Source organism: Notolabrus celidotus, chromosome 7 (assembly GCF_009762535.1).
Source record: "Notolabrus celidotus isolate fNotCel1 chromosome 7, fNotCel1.pri, whole genome shotgun sequence".
In the NCBI taxonomy this organism is placed as follows: domain Eukaryota; kingdom Metazoa; phylum Chordata; class Actinopteri; order Labriformes; family Labridae; genus Notolabrus; species Notolabrus celidotus.
Genome location: NC_048278.1, coordinates 17166915 through 17186393, shown reverse-complemented (window position 1 = coordinate 17186393; position 19479 = coordinate 17166915). Strand labels below are relative to the sequence as shown.

Here is a 19479-nt window from a genome sequence, read left to right as displayed (position 1 = left end):
AAGTTGGCTGCTTAAAAATCACCGAAATGGATTGGTTTCTTTGGCATTTTAAAAAACAAGAGGTTTGAAAAAGACCTTTCTGTTCTATTCAAACTCAAGGGAGATGAAATGGCTGCTATATGAGGCAAAATGAATAAGCATTGCTAACTTGAATAGGTTTGTTGTGCAAGCATGTGCATGATTCCCGTCTTTACCTTTTTCTGAGCGATTTCCGTCTTAGTCTTTTCTTCTTGTTTTTTCTTTTTCTTTTCTTCCATCAAATGGTTCTCTTCCTTCTGTTGCTAGTTTTTTCTCAGCTGTTGAACAGAGAAAGAAAGAGCTATGAGTGAAACAATATGGACAAAAGCTGACATACATGCTCAGTATCCTTTACATACAAATGTAACATGCGCTTAAGACTCTTTGCACATGTATGGGATTCAGGCCCAAACACATTGTCCTTGTTTGATGTTGAATTACTTTCACAAACACACAAGCAAAACTATGAATATACACTTTAAGCCTCCTCCTTTTCATCAGTGTCTGTCTAAACTAATGTGCACTTGGTGTGCAGAAAAACATCTCCATCAACTATAGTCACCATCTGCAAAAATCAAGTTTGGCACTTTTGAGGGAAGCCGTTAAATTGATGGACAAAACTGAAAAAGGAGAGGATAAGAAAGGTAAGAGAAAAGGGGACAAAAAGAAAAAGAAAGAAAATGCAGAGGAAAAGAGGCACGTATTTGAGAAGACAAAGGAAGAGTGTGAGCAGAAAGAGTGAAGGCCAGTGTAGAAGAGCCGGTTCAAAGTAGCCAACAGGAAATGGCGAGGGATTAAAAGAACTAAAAGGAAGACAACATAAAGACCAAAAAGAGTTATAGAACAAGACACAAGGCCTTTTAACAAAGATCGGGTTCTAGTGGGCGGGAGTCAAACTAGCAAGATAGCTGGCCCCAGGGCCAGGAAAAGCAAGTGCTTGATTTCACCCTGTATTTCTTTTGGCTCAGCTTTAGTGACGGCTCCTGGAAACTATTAGAAGCATGAGCCCGACCATAGGGGCTAAATGTGTGTTTAGTCTTCACTAAGTGCAATGGATACCAATCTATAATGCAGCTCGGTGTCATATCAAATCAATGATACAACTCTCTAATATGTGCAAATACAATCAATCATGTCCATGTCAGTCTGAAGTAATGGTCTCTTCCCATTTGTTGGCTATCATCCAAGGAGAGAACATGTACAAGAGCACACACAGACACACGCGCCTGCCTTCAACAATAAGCCATTGTGCTCTACGCTGGTGAAATAGAGTGGTATGACTCTCACAGTCAAATGCTGAATTTGCTACAAACTTTACAGAAGTTTAACAAAATAAACTTCAGTTTTATCTCACAGCAAAAGGTACAATCAAAAATATGAAAATGTTATTTGATTTCATGCACTACTTTTCTAGTTTCAGCTTGCTAACCAGTTGTTAGTTAGCTTTTCTTGCCGCATGATGCTGGGTTGTGTTAATGGCTAAATGACTGAAGCACTCTAAAATAAGCCTTCATAAGTTATTTGAGCTGAAACATCAAAACTTTGCTTGTTAAAGTTTTACAAATCTGAGAGTCGATAGAAAAACTTGGATTCTACATTATATTGATCAGATAAAGCAAGCAACACTTTTGGCTCTGAGATGTCATCGTCATTCTTCACTATTTTCTGACATATGAACATGTTTAATACGATTCATTGACAGATGGATAATAAAGATCATCAATTCGAGCCCTAATGTAGATTAACTTGTACTGTCCTTGACACGAACACTAAAGATACAATAATAAATGTGGTTACACTGAGCCAGATATGAATCAAAATCTGAATGTGTGAATGAATCATAATGCTCATAACCGAAGATTAATGAAAGGACTACCTCCCACTATGCCTCCCACTGGCAGGAGGAGGGAGCTGTCAATCACAGAGACAGGAGAGGCCTCACGGTGAATGTCTGATGGTTTGTTAATATCTCGGTGGCAGTAAAGGAAAAGAGAGGAGGTAGACAAAGGTTCCACAGGCATACGGATGGGCAGAGAAGCTGCCAGACGAATGGCATTGACAGCGGAGTAAAATAAAACAAAAATGATACCTTGACATTAATTTTACTCTCCTCCACATCTGAATTTGCTTGCTCTCTCTTCTACATTCACACATACATATACATAGTGCAATTTTTCATACAGAGGAGTCTGTGTGTGTCATTGTGCTACCTCAGCAGCTAGGAGAAAGCAGCCCTAAGGTAATAAATAGGTGCTCAAATTATGTGTGTGTGTTCAGATAGTTATATACAACATACGCAGTAGTTTATTAAGGTCAATCTCTTCCAGTATTTGAGCTAATCAAGCCCTGCTAAGCCATCCAGCATGATAGTATCACATGGCCACTAAACGCAACAATCCCTTGCACAAATCTATTCACCACAATAGATTCTTATGAGAGGAAAAATGGCTTTTGCCACCAAATTTGCACGCTATAATGTTCTTTCACTGAAAGTTGCTGCTAACAGCCTCCCTAGAAAAGCTTATTGTGCCATTTTGGTAATCAGAGCCAGGATATACCCTGTCAGATTCTTCTATGACAACGGCAAATTAATGTTAGGGTAACCCAGACAGATGGTGGAAATACTAGAACACCACACCTGCATATTAATCTTTTGTTATGCAGTACATCTTTTATATTTTTGGAAGTGTTTCAATGCACTACCAAAGCTTTCAGTAGAATGGCTGGTTTTCAATTAACTGTGATGATGGAGGTAGCCTGGTAAAAGAACAGTTTTTGGGAGAAATGTGAGAGCAGACAGTTGTGTTTTGAGCTGACATAGTCACTGCCAAAATTAGCTTCCCTCCTGACCTCCGCTGCCCTGACATATATTCTTACCTGCCTCTCCCCATCTCTTTCCCTTGCACTCAGTACTGCTGACACCAGCACATCCTCAGAACTGACCCTGGGGTGTCACTGCGCTGCCTTTCAGCTATCAAGTTTACCCTTTGCTGACAGAATGACACTGCAATTAGGCAAATCATGTCTTGTTTTGAGGTAACCTGACTAATACAGGCTTCTCTTACATTGAATGGGGTTTAGACTCCCTCATTAAAAAAAACGTAGCGAGTGACTAAACCATTAATTCCTTGTTCCTCACCTTTAAAAATAATACATTAAAGGCTCAATTAAAATAAATGACAGCCCTTCTTCGTTACCTTGTAGGTTTAATATTCATTCAAAATGTAGCTCTGTGAAATGAGGACAAACACTAAAAGCAAGCCAACAGCTACTCCCAAAGAAAAGATTAAATTAAGTGTTTCCCAGCTCCTTCAAAACTGTTTGATTAGCATATTGTTTTGTGGAAGCTAGCACACTGTTTAACCGCATGTTCAAGAGTTAGCCGTGTACCGTCCAAAGTTACAAATATGTGCTGTGCTGCCAGATGCTTCCACATGTCAGTCTTTACTGAACATTTATTTGAGCTGCTGAATGGGCCAGGCTACGTTTTTGCTTTGAAACAAAGCATTGTGTGTAATGGCCTCATTTGAACAAAAAACCCCAATACATTTATATTCTTTGTTGTACAATATTGATGCAAATACCAAAGGGATCTGATGCTAGGGTTTTGCACAAAGTCAGGCCACCATTCATCCCAGCAATTCGACATAAGAGGACCTGACTTTGTGTCAAGCCTACATCTTAAGCCCTCCTATCCAGGGATTGAACATTGACTTAGTAGCTTTTCTTAAAAATACAAAGTTTGAGTTGAAAATCTCAGCAAACTGGGGCTGCTGGAGAACTGTAAAGAGTTGCATAGTGAGTTGCATATCCTCTCTTCCTGTGCAGTGATAAACAGCCCCACATCCATGGAAAATAGTGCTATAGAAGGAGGCATGACGACAGGAACACACTGTACGGGAATGAAGGGGATGAAAAAACTCCCAACACACAGACTATGGCACACTAAAAACACACAGACACACACAGGGAAGCTTGATGTACACAGGCGGGAGGCAGTCTGTTTGATGCCTGTCTTTTTCTGCCAGGGATGCAGAGGAGAGGGAGGTGGGAGGAGAAGGAGCGATGAGGTTTCGGAGAGGGGATGAGAGGAAAGGGAAAAAAAACAGGCAGAGGATGAAAGCAGAAGCGGAGCAACACCAATTAAGAACGACAGCCGCCGCAGATGCAGACAGGGGCACGGAGTGAAAGAAGAGAGACTACGCTGGAAGAGGGAAAAGAGAGAAAGAATCCTCACTGGAGATATAGAGGAGTCGAAAAAAAAATGAACGGGGCTCTATTGAGGCAGGCAGACGTGGGGAGACAGGGAGACAAGATGGGGAGGGGAGAGGAACTAAAATACCCATGCACCTTGACTGCAAGAATTAAGAGATGGAGGGAGGAGAATGAGGAGAAGCGAGACTTAGAAGAAAGGAAATTAAGAAAGAAGGTAAAGACAAAGGGGGCGAGATCAAGGAAAACATGAAAGGGGAAAGAGCTGCAAAGAAAGCGTGTTCCGAACGGCTTTCTGCACCAATCACGAGAGATGGAGAGATGGTAGGAGAAAAAGGAAGGGTAGGAAAAACTATACTCTCAGCAAAAACAAGTAATATGGTCATGTTGTGGTAAAAAAAATAACGTGGCAAATCAACTCTCCACCAGCATTACCATTCAGCCAAACATCCATTCCTGTGGCAGCAGAGAAGCCACAGGGCTCTCCTGAGCCTTATTACACGAACATTATCATGGACAGCCCTTACCTGGGGATACAATTCCTCAAAACCTGCCTCTGTTTCTACAGACCCTCAACCATTCTCCACAAACCCATGTGGGTGTGCATTTGTGTTCACTCGACCTGAATGGCTCGGGGAAAACAAGCCTGTAAATGCCAGAATTGATAACAACAATGTTGTTGGTTGGTGTTTCCATCCCTCAGTCACACTAAGACACAAACTGGCTGGTTGGTTTGCGAGCATTCTGTGCATACCTGATTTGCTTTCAGCAGGTGGAGAGAGTGCCTTGTGAAAATACACTTAACTGCTACTGGACGGGACTTGTTCAATGAGTTGTGGCAGAAATATTTTGGGTTGTAGACAGGGGACTGACTGAGGGTTAACGGCTGGGTGGAGAGCGATGAGAAAGGAGGATGCAAGCTGGAGAAAGGAAGTCAAAGAATCAGATAGTGAGAGACTCAAACCTGTGCTATAAATAACAGCTTTGAGGTTTGCCTCCAGAAAATTAGCTTGCAGTGTCTTGGCGGCTTCCTCTGCCAAGTCGATATGAAACTTTAACACGATGGCAGCTCATTAAAAAGGAAAACAGCACAATGCACAAGACCAAGCAGGCCTGATCCCTGCCAGCACCACAGCTAAAGTTTATTGAATTCGAGAAGAAGCTGTCAGGCTGAGTGTGTTGGTGTATGTCTTTGCTTGGGACTGCTTTGTGTTTATGACAATTTGTGGTTGTGCATTGTCTGCATATTTTGCATGTTAGTTTTTTATCAGTGTACATAGCTGGTAGCTTAGAGGATGTGAGGTGAGTCCTTGTCTGAAGGGCTGGATAATTTAAGCTGCTATTAACATTAATACAGAGGTTGACCTCTGTGCTGGGCAATATGGCCAAAAATGTTATCACGACACATTTTTTCATGTCACTCATTATTCAGTCAGTATTATGTCCTTGTGTCTCTTCATTTTTTAGTCATTATATGAGAGTTTAGGTTATTTCGTGTATTCTAATGGGTTATATTGTTTCAAACGATGGAAAAGGTTTGTGGTGTTACATCATCACCATTTTATGGCCAAACCCCACTGACCTCTCTGGATTAACCTTCAGCAGGAGAAACTTTTACCAGTGCAACATCTCCAATAGAGAATGGTATCATCAGTAAAATGTTGAACACTTATGCTTAAATTTATGTTACTTTTTAGGTTTACTCATAGTTATTAGGAATGCACCAAAATGAAAATTCTTGGCTGAAACCGAAAACCGAAAATGAGGAAACCAAGGCCAAAAACCGAAAATGAGGAACAGAAAGAAAAAATGATTATGCCAATTACTAGTTGGGAGACCGGGGTAAATTGTAACATTTCACTCCTTGGATTTGAGATTAAGCCATGCACTTTCTGTTTGTGTTGCACAGTAATGTTCTAGGCCATTTATTAGCATACACTTGAAGCTAGTTTGTATAGCAGTTTGAACACACTTGGTTTAAAGAGATCAAAGTTGTAGACAGAAATTTCAAAAATGTTACAACTGTCCCCAGTCTCCCCTACCATTGAATTTATGGCTATGACTGTGTACTAACCTCACTAAAATCAAGGATCTCATTGAACATATCAGACAACGAAGGTGCATGCCCCTCAACTGGTTCATAGAGACGAGTCCTTTTTTCTGCACTCTGTTCTCCTTCTCCTGCGCTGTGCACTTCTCCGTCTTCAAGCGGGTTCTCCGCATCCATCGCGGTCTGGATCATTTCTCGTGCGCGCTGCTTTATTCCCACATCCAAGTAATGATCTCTATAACGCGGATCAAGTACAGTTGCGATTAAGTTCAGAGGATCCGAATAGCTGTGTTGTTTCGGTGATTAAAGTATTTCGGCTGAAAACCAAAAATGCACTTTTTGGCTTTTTTCGGTGGCCGAATTTTCGGTGCATCCCTAATAGTTATTAAACAGAGTTGAAAAATACTCATGACATTTTCCAGGAAAGTGAGGATGAGACAATACAATTCCCTATTTTGAGTCCAAGTAATAAGAGCCAGCAAGCCATTTTTACATGCACTTATATTACTCTTACACACATGCTGCACAGCCTGTCTTTACTGCTGTTGGAACCAGAACAGCCAGACTAAATACAGGAACACACTTACACACATGCTTGAATGCATGTTAAGACAAATTGGCTAATCGACTGGGCTATACTCTCCTCATGCCTTAAGGTTACATTGTCACATTGTCCTCCCTATACATTCACACACACCCACACAAAAGATGTCAGACAACTTCTCCCTTGCTGTCATCAGTGTAAGCAATAACATAGACCCCGAAAAGAAAGAGAAAAATAATTGCCGTGCTCAGTTATGAGGAAAAGCCTGTACTGATGTAAGAAGAGAGAAAGACAAAAAAAAGCCAAGCAACAGAGAGATTAAAGTGACAGCCCCCCTGTAAAGCTGTAGGGATGATCGTGGAGATATAGAAACACCGACTGTCTCTAACAAGAGTGAAGTAAAAACTTAAAAGATAGACCCGACAACTTCCTGTCTTAGATAGATATATGTTGGTTTTGTTTCATTGAACTATTAAGAATGAGCACGTATCTTCCTAAGATCTTCACTTTTCTCCTCGTTCAGTCATATCCTGCAGATATGCATTACAGTTCATGACAGCTCTACAGTTCATATCACTGAGAACAGTACAAATTAATGCAGTCTCCAAGTTTAATAACAGTAGTAAAGACGCTACGAAAGGATGTGCAGGGCTAAAAGCTGTCTTGCTCCATTTCTTCAGTATCCTCAGATACCCAGATCCTTAATGAATAGGAAATAGGCTGATATTATAACTTAATCTGTGCACAAGAAATTCTAGTTTGTAATTCAACTGGGTCACAATTCAAACATCCCAAGATTTTTTTTGGTGATGATATCCAGAACTTCCGATTAATCAAATCAACATCTTCAAAATGTGTTCTAACAATCAAAAGTATGCAAAGTAACACCTGAAGAAGATAAAACCGTCCAGACTGCAAACAAATGATCGGAGCTTACCAGCCTAAGCCATGGCCCCAGTACAGGGGTAGGCGGCACATGCTAGTGCTATTTACATAGCTTTAACTGAGGGCTTTGGAAGTGCTGCAGGGCCTAAGTCCTTTTACATAATGAGTAATGCTGTCTAATGTTGTCTCAGAGCAGGAAAGAAAGGGAACACTGTAGGTTCCTACATATTCCCTGTCAGCTACCATGTGATGCCTCTCCCTCTCTCCACGTCTCCCCAATTAGCCGACATGGAGCACAAGGGGGGGGGGGGGGAGGAGGAGGCCCCCACCAAGGCTCGGCACATTGAACATTCCCCTGGACCCCTGCCAAGACTCACAGGCAAGCAGCTCGCAGGTTTCAGCTTCGCCTCCCCCACATCCCCCCTGCTTCCATCCCGGCCTGGCTTACCCCTGGTGGGCCCCCTAAGCCCCTGCCACAACCACTGGCACATAAGTTGGACAAAAAGGAGGGGGGGGTTACACATAACCCCAACTCCCAACCTCCCCCAGCACCTACAGGACTCCACGGTTCACCTCTATCACAAAAACCCCTAGGTATCTATGGTAGTGGACAAGAGTTTAAACAGCTCATTTTCATTGTATATAAGACGGACTGTCATATGCAAACACCACATGCCTGTCAAGACTGAAATTGAACCTACCCCTGAAAAGGATTATGACTAATCATAACATAGGATCATACTCATACCAAAGCAGATCAGTTTCAGACGTGCAGTGAACTCTGAGCGAGACCACTTTGACCCAGTTTGCATTAACTCCTCACAGAAAACCTTCAATGGTTAAGTCATTCTTGGTGCGATCAAGAGTTTCTTTTTATGCTGATTTCCATCCAAAAAAAATACAACACCAACATGCTTCATTTAGTGTAATGGCCACACCAAACGCAAAACCCTAGCACTAGATATACTGACCCTTTAACTTTAGAACAGACTCTGATAAACAAGGAGAAGAGGCTAATTCTTTTTGGCAGCCTCCCACTGAATCCAGCTGTTTCTTCTGATGATGCCTCCCTACTGGGGCAGCACCCTGTGGCAGTGTTAAGCATGTTATCTATCAGGATAATGCTAGTTGTTTCGAAAGCCTCATAATCATAGGCTCAGTGACAACCAGATTCAGGCCTCGACTATGGTCAATGACAGTCCGAAAAAGGAGGAACAAAACGAGCCACTTTTCCAAAGTTTGGCTATCAAATGTGAACAAAGGAAAAGGACAAGATGACTGACAAGAGATGGAAATGACTTTTTTTTGTTTTCAATTTCCTAGACCGCCAAACTGAAAAGATACTAAAATACAACATCAATCCTGTTCCATTTGGCCTTGAAGCAGAAACCATGCAAACGATAGCCACCAGAGGACAAGACTAATGTTCATGTTTTGTCTGTGGAGGGTCAGACAAGGGGAAGCCAGCTTTGGGTTTCCTTTTAAACAAATTACCCTGCCCCTTAAGTGATAAAACGCTACAGATGGACAAACTGCTTGTAGCTTTGTAATTGACACCAATCAAAAAAATGTCTAGAAGCCAACAGCCTAGCCTGGTAGGATCCAGAGTAAAAATAAGTTATGGGCTTCCTGCTGGTTTGCAGTCAAAATGGAAAACGTAGCAATATCATTTATTGAGTCTGGGTCCCAGAGAGAGATGAAGGACTGAATTTCACACGTTCTTTTGAGACCGAGAAAGAACCAATTATTCAGTAAGATTGAGATACTTTTGATACAAGTCCGTAAGTCTTGGGTCTAGATTTGTAGATGTTGGCGTTCATTCATTGGCTATCAGCTTCTTAATTGACTTCTAGTGCTCCCAAATGCTAAATTATGCATTCCCTTAGCACCCAAAATAACAAAGCTGAGGAAAAGTCTCACTTGTCTGTCAGGGAACCCCAGTGCAGACTTACTGCCTATATGTATTCACAATGCACCCGTGTGCCCAGCAGATGAGCCACCTGCTGTGGCTGTGGTGGAGGCAACGGCGCAAAAAGCAATTGTCTGTGAGGGGGAAAACCTAGGCATTCATCACATCTAGCAGACTACCTACCTCCTCTTACTGTGCTTTACGTCTTTCTTTTCTCCCTATTCACTGGTTTCACATATGCACCAGGGCCCCTGCAACATCTTCTCACAACCACCCCCACAGTACGTGCCCTTCAGCCTTTTGGAAAGAGGGGCGTGCAGACGGGAAGACCCTTGACCCTGGGTAAAAACAGCGCTCTGTGTGTGTGTCTGTGAGTCAGCTGGGTGTCTAAGGCATGCAGGAGGCAGCTCACGACCTGATTAACAACTGCAGAGCATTAACGGACTGCCAGGGCTTTGAGTTTGACATTAATGGTCACACACTCCGACGGCAAAAAGGACAGGAATTCCACGTGCGTATTCACAGGCTGATTTGGAGCCAAACACAAAACATCTGCAAAAACAGCAACACGCTCACGTTCCCGAGAATGACAGAGACATGCACACAAATGTTTATGAATACACACCAATGGTACTGCAAATGTACACATGTACGTGTGCCACCAATGCTCACGCGCATTTTTCATTTCATCACCTCACTGGCGTGTGACGATAGAGATAAGACAGCGGTGACAGAGATGTCAGAGGGGGGGAAGGAAAAAGGGGGTTTGAAATTGAACGGGAAATTATGTACTTCAATTAAGACACGCGGAGGAGATATTAAAAGCTATACTCCAGTGCCTGGGGACAGAATGCAGGAAGGGGGGAAGCAATGGAAGGCGACAGTTCAATCAGAATCCCCGTTTTTTTTTTCACCCAGGGTGGATGAAAAGGAGGGAAGAGAGACAGGACGGCTATGTTTAATAATGTACGTGGAATTAGTGTAGTGGAATGAACAAAAGTATGCAAGATACATCATGTGATACAGATACTGAATGAGCCAAAGGGGCAACAATGGCACCCTCCGAACAGAACCTGGTCATACTGAAAAACATCGAAGCTAAAATGAGCAGCCATAACAAAAAACATCTGTCTAAAATATGTCATCCTGCACTCAAAACATAGCTCTCTACAATTATCATCCTTTACTAGTACTATGTCATAAATAACACATTTTCTAAACCACTAGAAGACTTCAGCATTAAAACGCAGAGCAAGTCCTCTCAGTCTGTGAAAGAAACCATCACATTACACGCTCACATGTACAGAGTGTGTTCCAGTCCACTCAGCCAATCATGAAAGAGCGATGATATAACACAAAAGTTCCTAACATTTTCATGTCAAGCCCATTCACTTACACATCTAGTAATGAACCTCTCAATGAATGCACAATAACTGCAAATCCCTCTGATAGGTCAAGTGCCAAGTCTCATGAAATAATCATTCCAGTTTTGCAGGGGGAGCCCTTAAAAATGTTGGTGCTGCTCACTTAACAGACTCTTTCACTTCAATGTAAAACACAGTTAATATTTGTAGATACACAAAAAAAACTGTGTTAGAAACTGCGCATGGTGGTAGCAAAATTAAGCATCACAGATTGCTAATGATGGTGAACGTGGCACTTGACATTTACAATGTTACAATGTCATTTGGCAGACGCCTTTATCCAAAACGACTTACATAGAATAAGAACAACATAAGCAAAGATCTAGACAAGAGGAAACAAGATCAGTAAGAGTGACAAAGTGCTTCAAGTCCATTTGGGTGCAGGTACTGCCAAGCAGTGTAAAGGCAATGCACAAAAGTAAGTAAGGCTTTTCTTTTTCTTTTTATAATAATAAAATAAGGAACATCTACAATGAAGCAACCAAACCATTTAAGACCTTCCATTATCTGCATCAACAATTAACCTCACCACATTTCTTACTGTAGTGTTTATATTTTGTTGAAATTAGGGAAGATTTTTTAGGATACATCACAGAAACGTGAGTTAATATACTGCTGCGACATAATTAGTTAATTTACCATTTTTTTCACAGACAGCTACTGTCCACTTTCCCCAATCATGCATCAGCAATGGCATTTATTTTTGCACATGAGAGAAGCGTTGCTCCTTTGAAACTCACCTTGCGTCAACCAGAGCTTTGGCAGCTTTCAGAGAAGAGTCGGTGCATGGCAGAAAAACATATGCAAAAACGCATTCTCCTATGTCTTTTCTGAAGTTACCCGTAAAGAGATGGAGCAAAGATTCAGTCGCAGTTGAAGTCAGACTTGGCAGATAAGCCGACTTGGTGACAAGATACCGAGGTAAACAGCGGCTACTCAGCCAGATATACACAGCATGTACGGTTATTAATGCTTTCAGCAAAAAACAATAGAAAAATATGCCGTGAAATGCACAAGCCGAAAAACTGTTTGTTAAAACGTCACGATGTACTGGGGGGGCGGGGAAGGGTGCACAACAAAAACAAAAACGAACACGAATAAAAACGACTTTCAAAAGCAGCAGAAATATGTTGGGTGACGTTCACGCAGGTTGGCGGTGCACGTCGTCGACCACTGGGAGGTTTTGTGAACCGGAGAAATCAGGCAGTTTTCGTTAAAAAAAAAAAAATATCACCGATGACTTCTCGCGTACAAGGAGCAAGCCGACGGCCGTCAAGGAGCCAGCCAACTTGTTTTAAAGTGCAAAAAAGAAATGTGTTTGTTTAGGTCGCCAGCTGGACGACTAGCGACGGGCTGGCCACCGCGAATGCAGAGAGAGAAACGACTCCGGGGAAATACATTCTGAGAGGATCCAGACAGTCATGGTAGGCGTTCAGTGAGCTCTCGTTGACAGTGGTCTCGCAGCCATTTTGTTCAAACTAACAACACTGCAGTCTCTCTCACCTCATCCCCGAGAGCACACCAGACCAGGAAGTGGCTCCAGATACGTCACTCCCGACCAACCAAAACACCAGCTGCCAACTCCGCCCTCCACCGGTCGCCCCACCCCGCCCCTCTCTTCTCCACTCCCCCGTACTCCAGACCTCCGAGCGGACAGAGGGTGGACACAGCCTCAAAGCTCATATTTCTAAGGTAATTGCTGAAGCATGCAGCTAATGCTGTGGATTAGAAAGGAAACAGATGTTATACTGTCAAAGATTTTGAAAGGGATATATTGTCACGAAATAAGATAAGATAAGATAAGATAAGATAAGATAAGATAAGATAAGATAAGATAAGATACTCCTTTATTCGTCCCACAACGGGGAAATTCATGGAGTTACAGCAGCAAACAAGAAGGTGTACAGCACCCAAAATGTCACTGTTGTTTTTTCATAAGTATAAAATACAGTATGTATAATGCTCTTCTTAGTCCTGAAAAGCATTGAGATGTTTAATCATTAATATATGTGTGACTCTTTAAAGAGAATCCCTCTCAATAGAACCCACAAGTGAGTGTGTGCAATAGTGTGTGTTTATGTAAAGCCTCTGCTCTCTACCAGTATTTCTGTATTTTATCAAAGCTTGATGCCCTGTAACATTTTGAATACTCAAGGTGCCACGGGGCATCAAACTTTTGGTGGTGTGAACTAGTGGTCCCAAGCTATGAAGTTTCATTCAGTTGTACAGAGGTGCAAACATTTCAAGATGCTGTTGTCATTCCCATCAGCATCACTGTCAGATATTGCTGTGATTAAAGCTTGCTACGCTGCCCCCCATTGGTCATAAAACAGAAAAAAGACTGTTACAGCTTTTGAATACCACAAAGCAATGTTAACATTGCCTTGAAGAAAAACTACTTTATAACAAGTAAATATTATGCTGATATAACCAAATGACCTACCATGCTTGATGTGACTCATTGCCAAAACTGTGGTAAATAGCACATAGATGAATTCAATAAAAAAATACTTTTGTTAGTCTTGCATCATGAACTTTAAGAGCCCACCCAAAGTTTCTCTACCCAAGATGACCTTTGTCAAGAATCTCTTGATCACATGATTCCGGAGACATGGGGCGATAATTCCAGACTATTCTCAACATGATGGATGAGGTCGCCCTTGTGCCCTCTGAACTGCGTCTGCAGCCGTCTCAGAGAAAGAGGGAGCAGCCCCTGTCCATTCTCTGCACTCTTTTCTTATGGAAATGACTGCGCATGCACAGAAAAGCACGAATGCTTACACACACGCACACACACTGTGAGGTGAGAACAGGTCAAGGCTGCAGACCACAAAGGGGAAGGCTGACCAGTGAGAACTCTCTCAGCAAAGCTCTGGCCTCCTATACATTACTGGGGGAGACTGCTGATGAAAAAGCCAGGGGCCCCAGCCAATTTTTTTTTCTCCTTTTCAAGGCAAGATGCCCAGAGCTATTAAAATAGCTAGCTCCAACTGAATGGAGAAAGCAGATGTTCCACACTCAGGGTTAAGAGAGGTGAGAGCAGGGAGGAATGCCTTCAGGAACGCCTTGAGGGAAATGTAGTTCAACAAGGATCACAGACTATTAATCTGTTCATTCATGCCACATGAACAAATTTTGTTGTGTGTAAACCCTGTGTTTCAGAGTTTAAGTGTCTATTTGTACCATCAACTGAGTGAATTATACATCATGCAAACATAACTGCCCAAATGACTTGTAGTTTTAATCTCTTTATAATGCAGACTCATGTAAGCTATCGACAATGAGAGCCAAAATCTATGCACATCTAGGCTTCTCCAACTCATCATAGCTATTCTTCTGTGCCTCTGAGATGTTTCCTTGACTAACAGTTTCCCCAACTGCTTTAACTTTTCGGCAGACTGCTGACAGAGGAGAGCCAATGGGAGAGGTCCGCCTGACATTCTGATAAAAAACAGCCCAGACACAAGCTGTAGGACTGCAGCAGAGGGAATCGCTCTCTCCTTCCCCTCTTGTTCTCCCCCTCTCCTGTTCTCTCAACCCCTTTTTCCTCCTCTCTTCATTTTTTCAGTCTGCTCTTCTGCCTTTTGTTTTAATTCCAGTCCAATCATGAGACGCGTTCCGCATAAGGTTTTAATTTCAAGCTTGCCGCCGGAGTCTGCTCAGAGACTTGCATGCACAAATTCACACAAGAATGCATATGCATACACTGAACCGCAGATCCTTATTCATACCATGCACACACTCACTTCATTCTCTCACATCACAAATACACACTGTTCTGTGTTACAACGCTACGTGCATATTTTATGCGTGTGCTCTGTGGCTACATTTTATCGTTTAAACATGGTTCCCATGAGAGCATGTATCTCCATCCAGAAACATTAATAATCGCACACATTCATAAAAGGCAGACACATCACTAGACAAATTACAGAAAAAATCCCAACAGGCTATATTTTTGATCCTGCAGTCATAATATATTCGACAGTTTATGACACACCAGCTGAATTTATAGGATCATCAAATGATTCCTTCTTCTCAAAATCAATGTTTTGCCTCACTCTTAAACACAGAGCCCCTCTCCAAGTGCATCATCTTAACATTTAATCATGTGGAATCAACCGAACAAATAAGATCTGAGGGGAAGCCAGATATTTCATGACAGCTGTGAGGCAAAATGCAGATCTTGATTTTATATCATCAATCCCCAGACTCACCATAGAGAATAAGACATTCATTATTTGCTGTGATGTGAAATGACTAATGAGTAAGGTTCTGTCTTTTTTTTTTTGTATTGATTACGAATACTCAATCCTCCTCCACAGTCTGGACTTTATGCATGTGAGTAATCAAAATGCAGACGGGGAGCTACTGCTGCTTCGCTCAAAGTGACATTTCCAAAGGCATGACTTGACATATGCAAAGGGACCTTCATGATGATAATTCTGACAGAGGAGCCAAATGAAACCATCTTCTAACTGCACATAAAAGACGAATGTTACACAGCAAGTCCCTGAGTCCTGCTGCTTCAAGGCAAAATGTGCAAGTAGTAGCTGTGCGATTGGGTTGAGACATTCATTTTGAGTTTTTCTTACTCTGATTAGCTATGTGATTGAAGAGCTTATCTATTAAATAACAGTGAAGAGTGGTAAAAACCCAGCTGAATTGCTCATCTCCAAGGTCTGCAGCCTTGCAATGAAAAGATAAGACAGACCGCAAAGCTGAAAGCATGGTAGTCCATAAGAGGAGGAGGGATCCTTTTCATTAACTTTCATTAAGACTAAAGGGTGAATTACCCTGAACGGAGGAGGTTCAACACATAAAAGCTGTTAGGTAGGGTAATATATGCACACTTGCATTCTATTTCACATAAACACAAAGGTGCACATAACAAACATGAGGGAAGTGACTTATAGAGATTATTTCCATACAAACATGCATATTAACTATTAGCCTATTTAGGACACTAATACAGTGCAGACCTTGGGCACATAATGCTTCTTTCCTCCATGTTCTGCTGTGCCTCTATATGGTACATAATATATTATGTAGAGGCAGACTTTAGCAGGAAGAAACAGCATTTGCAGAGGCTGGTAAAGGGCCACTGTTAGGGATGGGGAAGGGGTTATGTAGCCTCTGTCTGTATATGGGGGTGTTTTGTGTGCATGCATCCTTCTGTGTGTATGTGTGTGTGCTGTATGTGTGGAAAGAGGCAGGGCAGAGTGGAGCGTTGCAGTAGGACAGCATTTCTGAGCTGTGGTAATTTCCCCTGAGGCCAGCGAGCAGGTAAAGGCCAGCGAGAGAGGGAGGGCGGGAGGGAGGGAGAGAAGGACAGAGTAGGGCTGGGAGGAAGGCAGAGAGGCAGCCAGTGTGTGTGTCAGAGAATAATGAGGAATGATACAGTGGTGGTGGAAAAGAGGCCGGCAGATTCGTCCAATAAACACATATGCACACAGACTGCATTAACAGCAACTAAAGATTGAATATACTGGTAGTGGCTCTCATTGTCAACACATTAATGTTTCTATTTTCATTTCAAATGCCTTATCTTGTAAATGAGTGTTTCTGAACGGAGTCATTGTTTTTGTAATGAATTCATCTATTAATTACAAGCTCGCCTTTTCCTGATGACCTTGCTTTATTTTGCTACACGCTGCAGACCTTAATATTAGCATACATTAAGCCCTGCTTATCTTTCATCCCCAATAGCTAATACCTTAAATTATGCCCCCCCTCCCCATCCCCCACCCCTCCAAAAAAACTGAATAAACCACAACAGTGGCTTGTGTAGCGTGCATATGTGCATGTGTGTGTTTGTGGGAAAGCACCCTCACTTATTAGCCCCCCCTCCCCCCTCTGCACTCACAAACTCATTACCAGGGTATAAGACCTGCGTGGATTTTATGGTGTTTTGGGAACTGACTGGTTAATCAGATTTATTGCACACTTAAGCTTAATTGATTGCCTTTATGGATTCAAATGAATAATTAAGTGCTAACAAGCCTAGTTTCTGTTTCATCATTCGGAAATGATTATAGTGACCCACTGAGAGGGAAGGTAGTAGAGGTGTCAATCAGAAATGCCATCACCACAGGATGCATTTTCTGCCTTGGTGCTCTGTTTGATTCAAAAACTGATTATAAAAATGCCACATGTGGATTGTTCTACTTCATATCACTTAAACACTTGCAAAAACACATGTTCCACCTCATCTTTAAACTCTTTCCTCACAAACAAAAGTCAGATCTTTTTTTATTTGTCAGCTGTTTTGCTCTTGTAAAGGCTCTTGGCTGTTTTATTTGATGTTTCTATGATGAATTAAGCAATATAAACTGTTCAGTTGTAGTAGTGAGAGGACACACAGTGTATTAAGAGCAAGGCGGTCCAAACAGAGACAACATATCCTGACCTTCACATGATCTTCAGCAGATCAATACTATCATCAGCGCAGACGAGCGGTCACAGATTAACCCAGCCTCCTTTAACAACCCCCAACCCAAACACACACACTTTCTCTCTCCCTGTCACACACACACACACACACACACACACACACACACACACACACACACACACACTGAAACTCATCTTATTCAGTGAGGGCCCTGGGTGTATTGATTGGCTCTTATTGACTGACACACAGAGGTACCGCATGTACACACTTGCTTGTTGACTTTATTTTTCACTGGCTGGCTGGCATTGCATGGTGGGGAAGTCTAACTGTATAACTGCATGGATTCCAAACTGTAGAAACAGATTAATTAGCAGCTTTTTTTTAGCAGCATGTGAGCAGAAAAAGGGCAGAAAATAGCATGATATTTTGTGATTGTTTAAAAAACTTTCAAAATGACTTGAAATAAAACAAATCGCTTTTTATATCTGAGTGACGGTAAAACTGCATAATGTCAAAAAATGATTGCTTCTGCATTTACATTTTTTTTTGCAATTTTGAGAAAAGGGCATGCGAATAGGGCAGGTCTGCCGCTGCATGTTATTCATCATGTATCTCTGCACATGCATTCAAACAAACATCCAAATCTGACTCCCCATCAGCCATTTCCACAAAAGTATGCACCAACGCAGAGCAAAAACAAGCAAATCGATGTCAACCCATCTGCAAGTGGCCAGAGGGCAACTAACTCAATCCCACATCTAATGTAAATGTTGGTGGCATATCCACAGGCTAGAGCTGGTATTTAGGAGTCCATTAACACAGGGTGAAAATGGGTTAATTCACTGTTTGTAGCAAGAGATCTAGAGAGGTTTAAGGGCATTCAAAGAAGTGGGGGCCGAAAGAAAAAGAGGGGGTGATAGTTGAAACGTAAGAGAATAGAGAGACAAAAATTAGAAGAGCAAGGAGAATGCATATAAATGTGGAGGTAGATTAGATGTGAGGAGGGTAGGAGGGGGTGTTATGGGGAGGTGTTGATAGGTGGACGTGTGTTGGTGGGAGCAGGGGGGTTGTTTTGAGCATTGCTGCCTGCTATCATCCACCTCAGCCTGGGCGTCAGTTTGATTAATGCTGCTTTCCTCCAACTGACCTCCAAGGTCACTGGAATAGTGGGTACTCAGCCTCTCCCATTCGCTGCCGCACCGAAGGGGGGTAACGGCCGTATAATATGCTCCCCCAGAGGCTTTTTCTCTCTGTATTTTTCTGTTTTTCCCTTTTTCTGTCTTTCTTTAAACTCTCTCTCATCCTCTGTCTGTCTGTTTGTGTCTCCCCTTGATCTGCCCTTCCTCTCTTTCTCCATTCTTTATCCCTCATCCTCATCCATCTCTTTCTCCCTGCCACCATTTCTCAGTCTCTCTATCCCTGTCTATCTGACTTTTGCTCTCTTTCCACCAGCGCTCTCTAATCTGAAATGCAATCAAAAGCTGCAATAATGTAATGTGTTTGAAGATGCTGAAAAGAGAAAAGGGGGAACAGGCCTTCAAGGGGCTATTATAGAGCACCCAGCGAGGTTCAGATAAACACATACACATCACACACGCATGCAACCACCGCCACCACTCTGCCTCTCCTCCCCCCTCTGTTCACAGACACACTGCCAAGGTGAAGGCACATGAATAGAGTTGTCCTACACCAAGAGACACTTGGCAATGACACACTTCCTCTGGCTGAGAAGCTTGTGGCAAATGCTACTTATCGTGCCAGCCAGTCTTTTCCTGGCATGGAGCTGGCATGAGGGAAGTCAAATACAGAGGGAGAGAAAGAGAGAGAGACACATAGACAGACAGAGAGACAGAGAGTAAATGAGGACAAAAAGAAAGTGATTTGTTATGAAGTGTGCCAGCCTCTCTGTATTGATTTTTATAGCCTTCCTTGACCACAAAACTTTTTAGAAAACTGTAAAACCAGATTAACTTGGCTCTGTCATCATACTGGATGTACTTTCTGGCAATATGTGATGACACTGACAACTGCTATCTTCTGCAC

General features: G+C 42.3%; 1 protein-coding gene and 1 long non-coding RNA gene across 2 annotated transcripts in view; one reads left to right on the top strand and one right to left on the bottom strand.

The window, feature by feature from the left end:
• Window positions 1-12563, bottom strand: part of tnrc6c2 (trinucleotide repeat containing adaptor 6C2) — a 54213-nt gene extending 41650 nt beyond the window's left edge. Inside the window, 2 exon segments of the mRNA XM_034688400.1 lie at window positions 195-296; window positions 11783-12563. Coding sequence (XP_034544291.1) covers window positions 195-257 — 63 coding nt within the window. The 5' untranslated portion in view covers window positions 258-296; window positions 11783-12563.
• Window positions 12229-16307, top strand: LOC117816223. Its single transcript, XR_004631914.1, has 3 exons — window positions 12229-12466; window positions 12536-12734; window positions 14440-16307. It is a non-coding gene; the product is annotated as an uncharacterized LOC117816223 (long non-coding RNA).
• Window positions 16308-19479: the final 3172 nt, after the last annotated feature.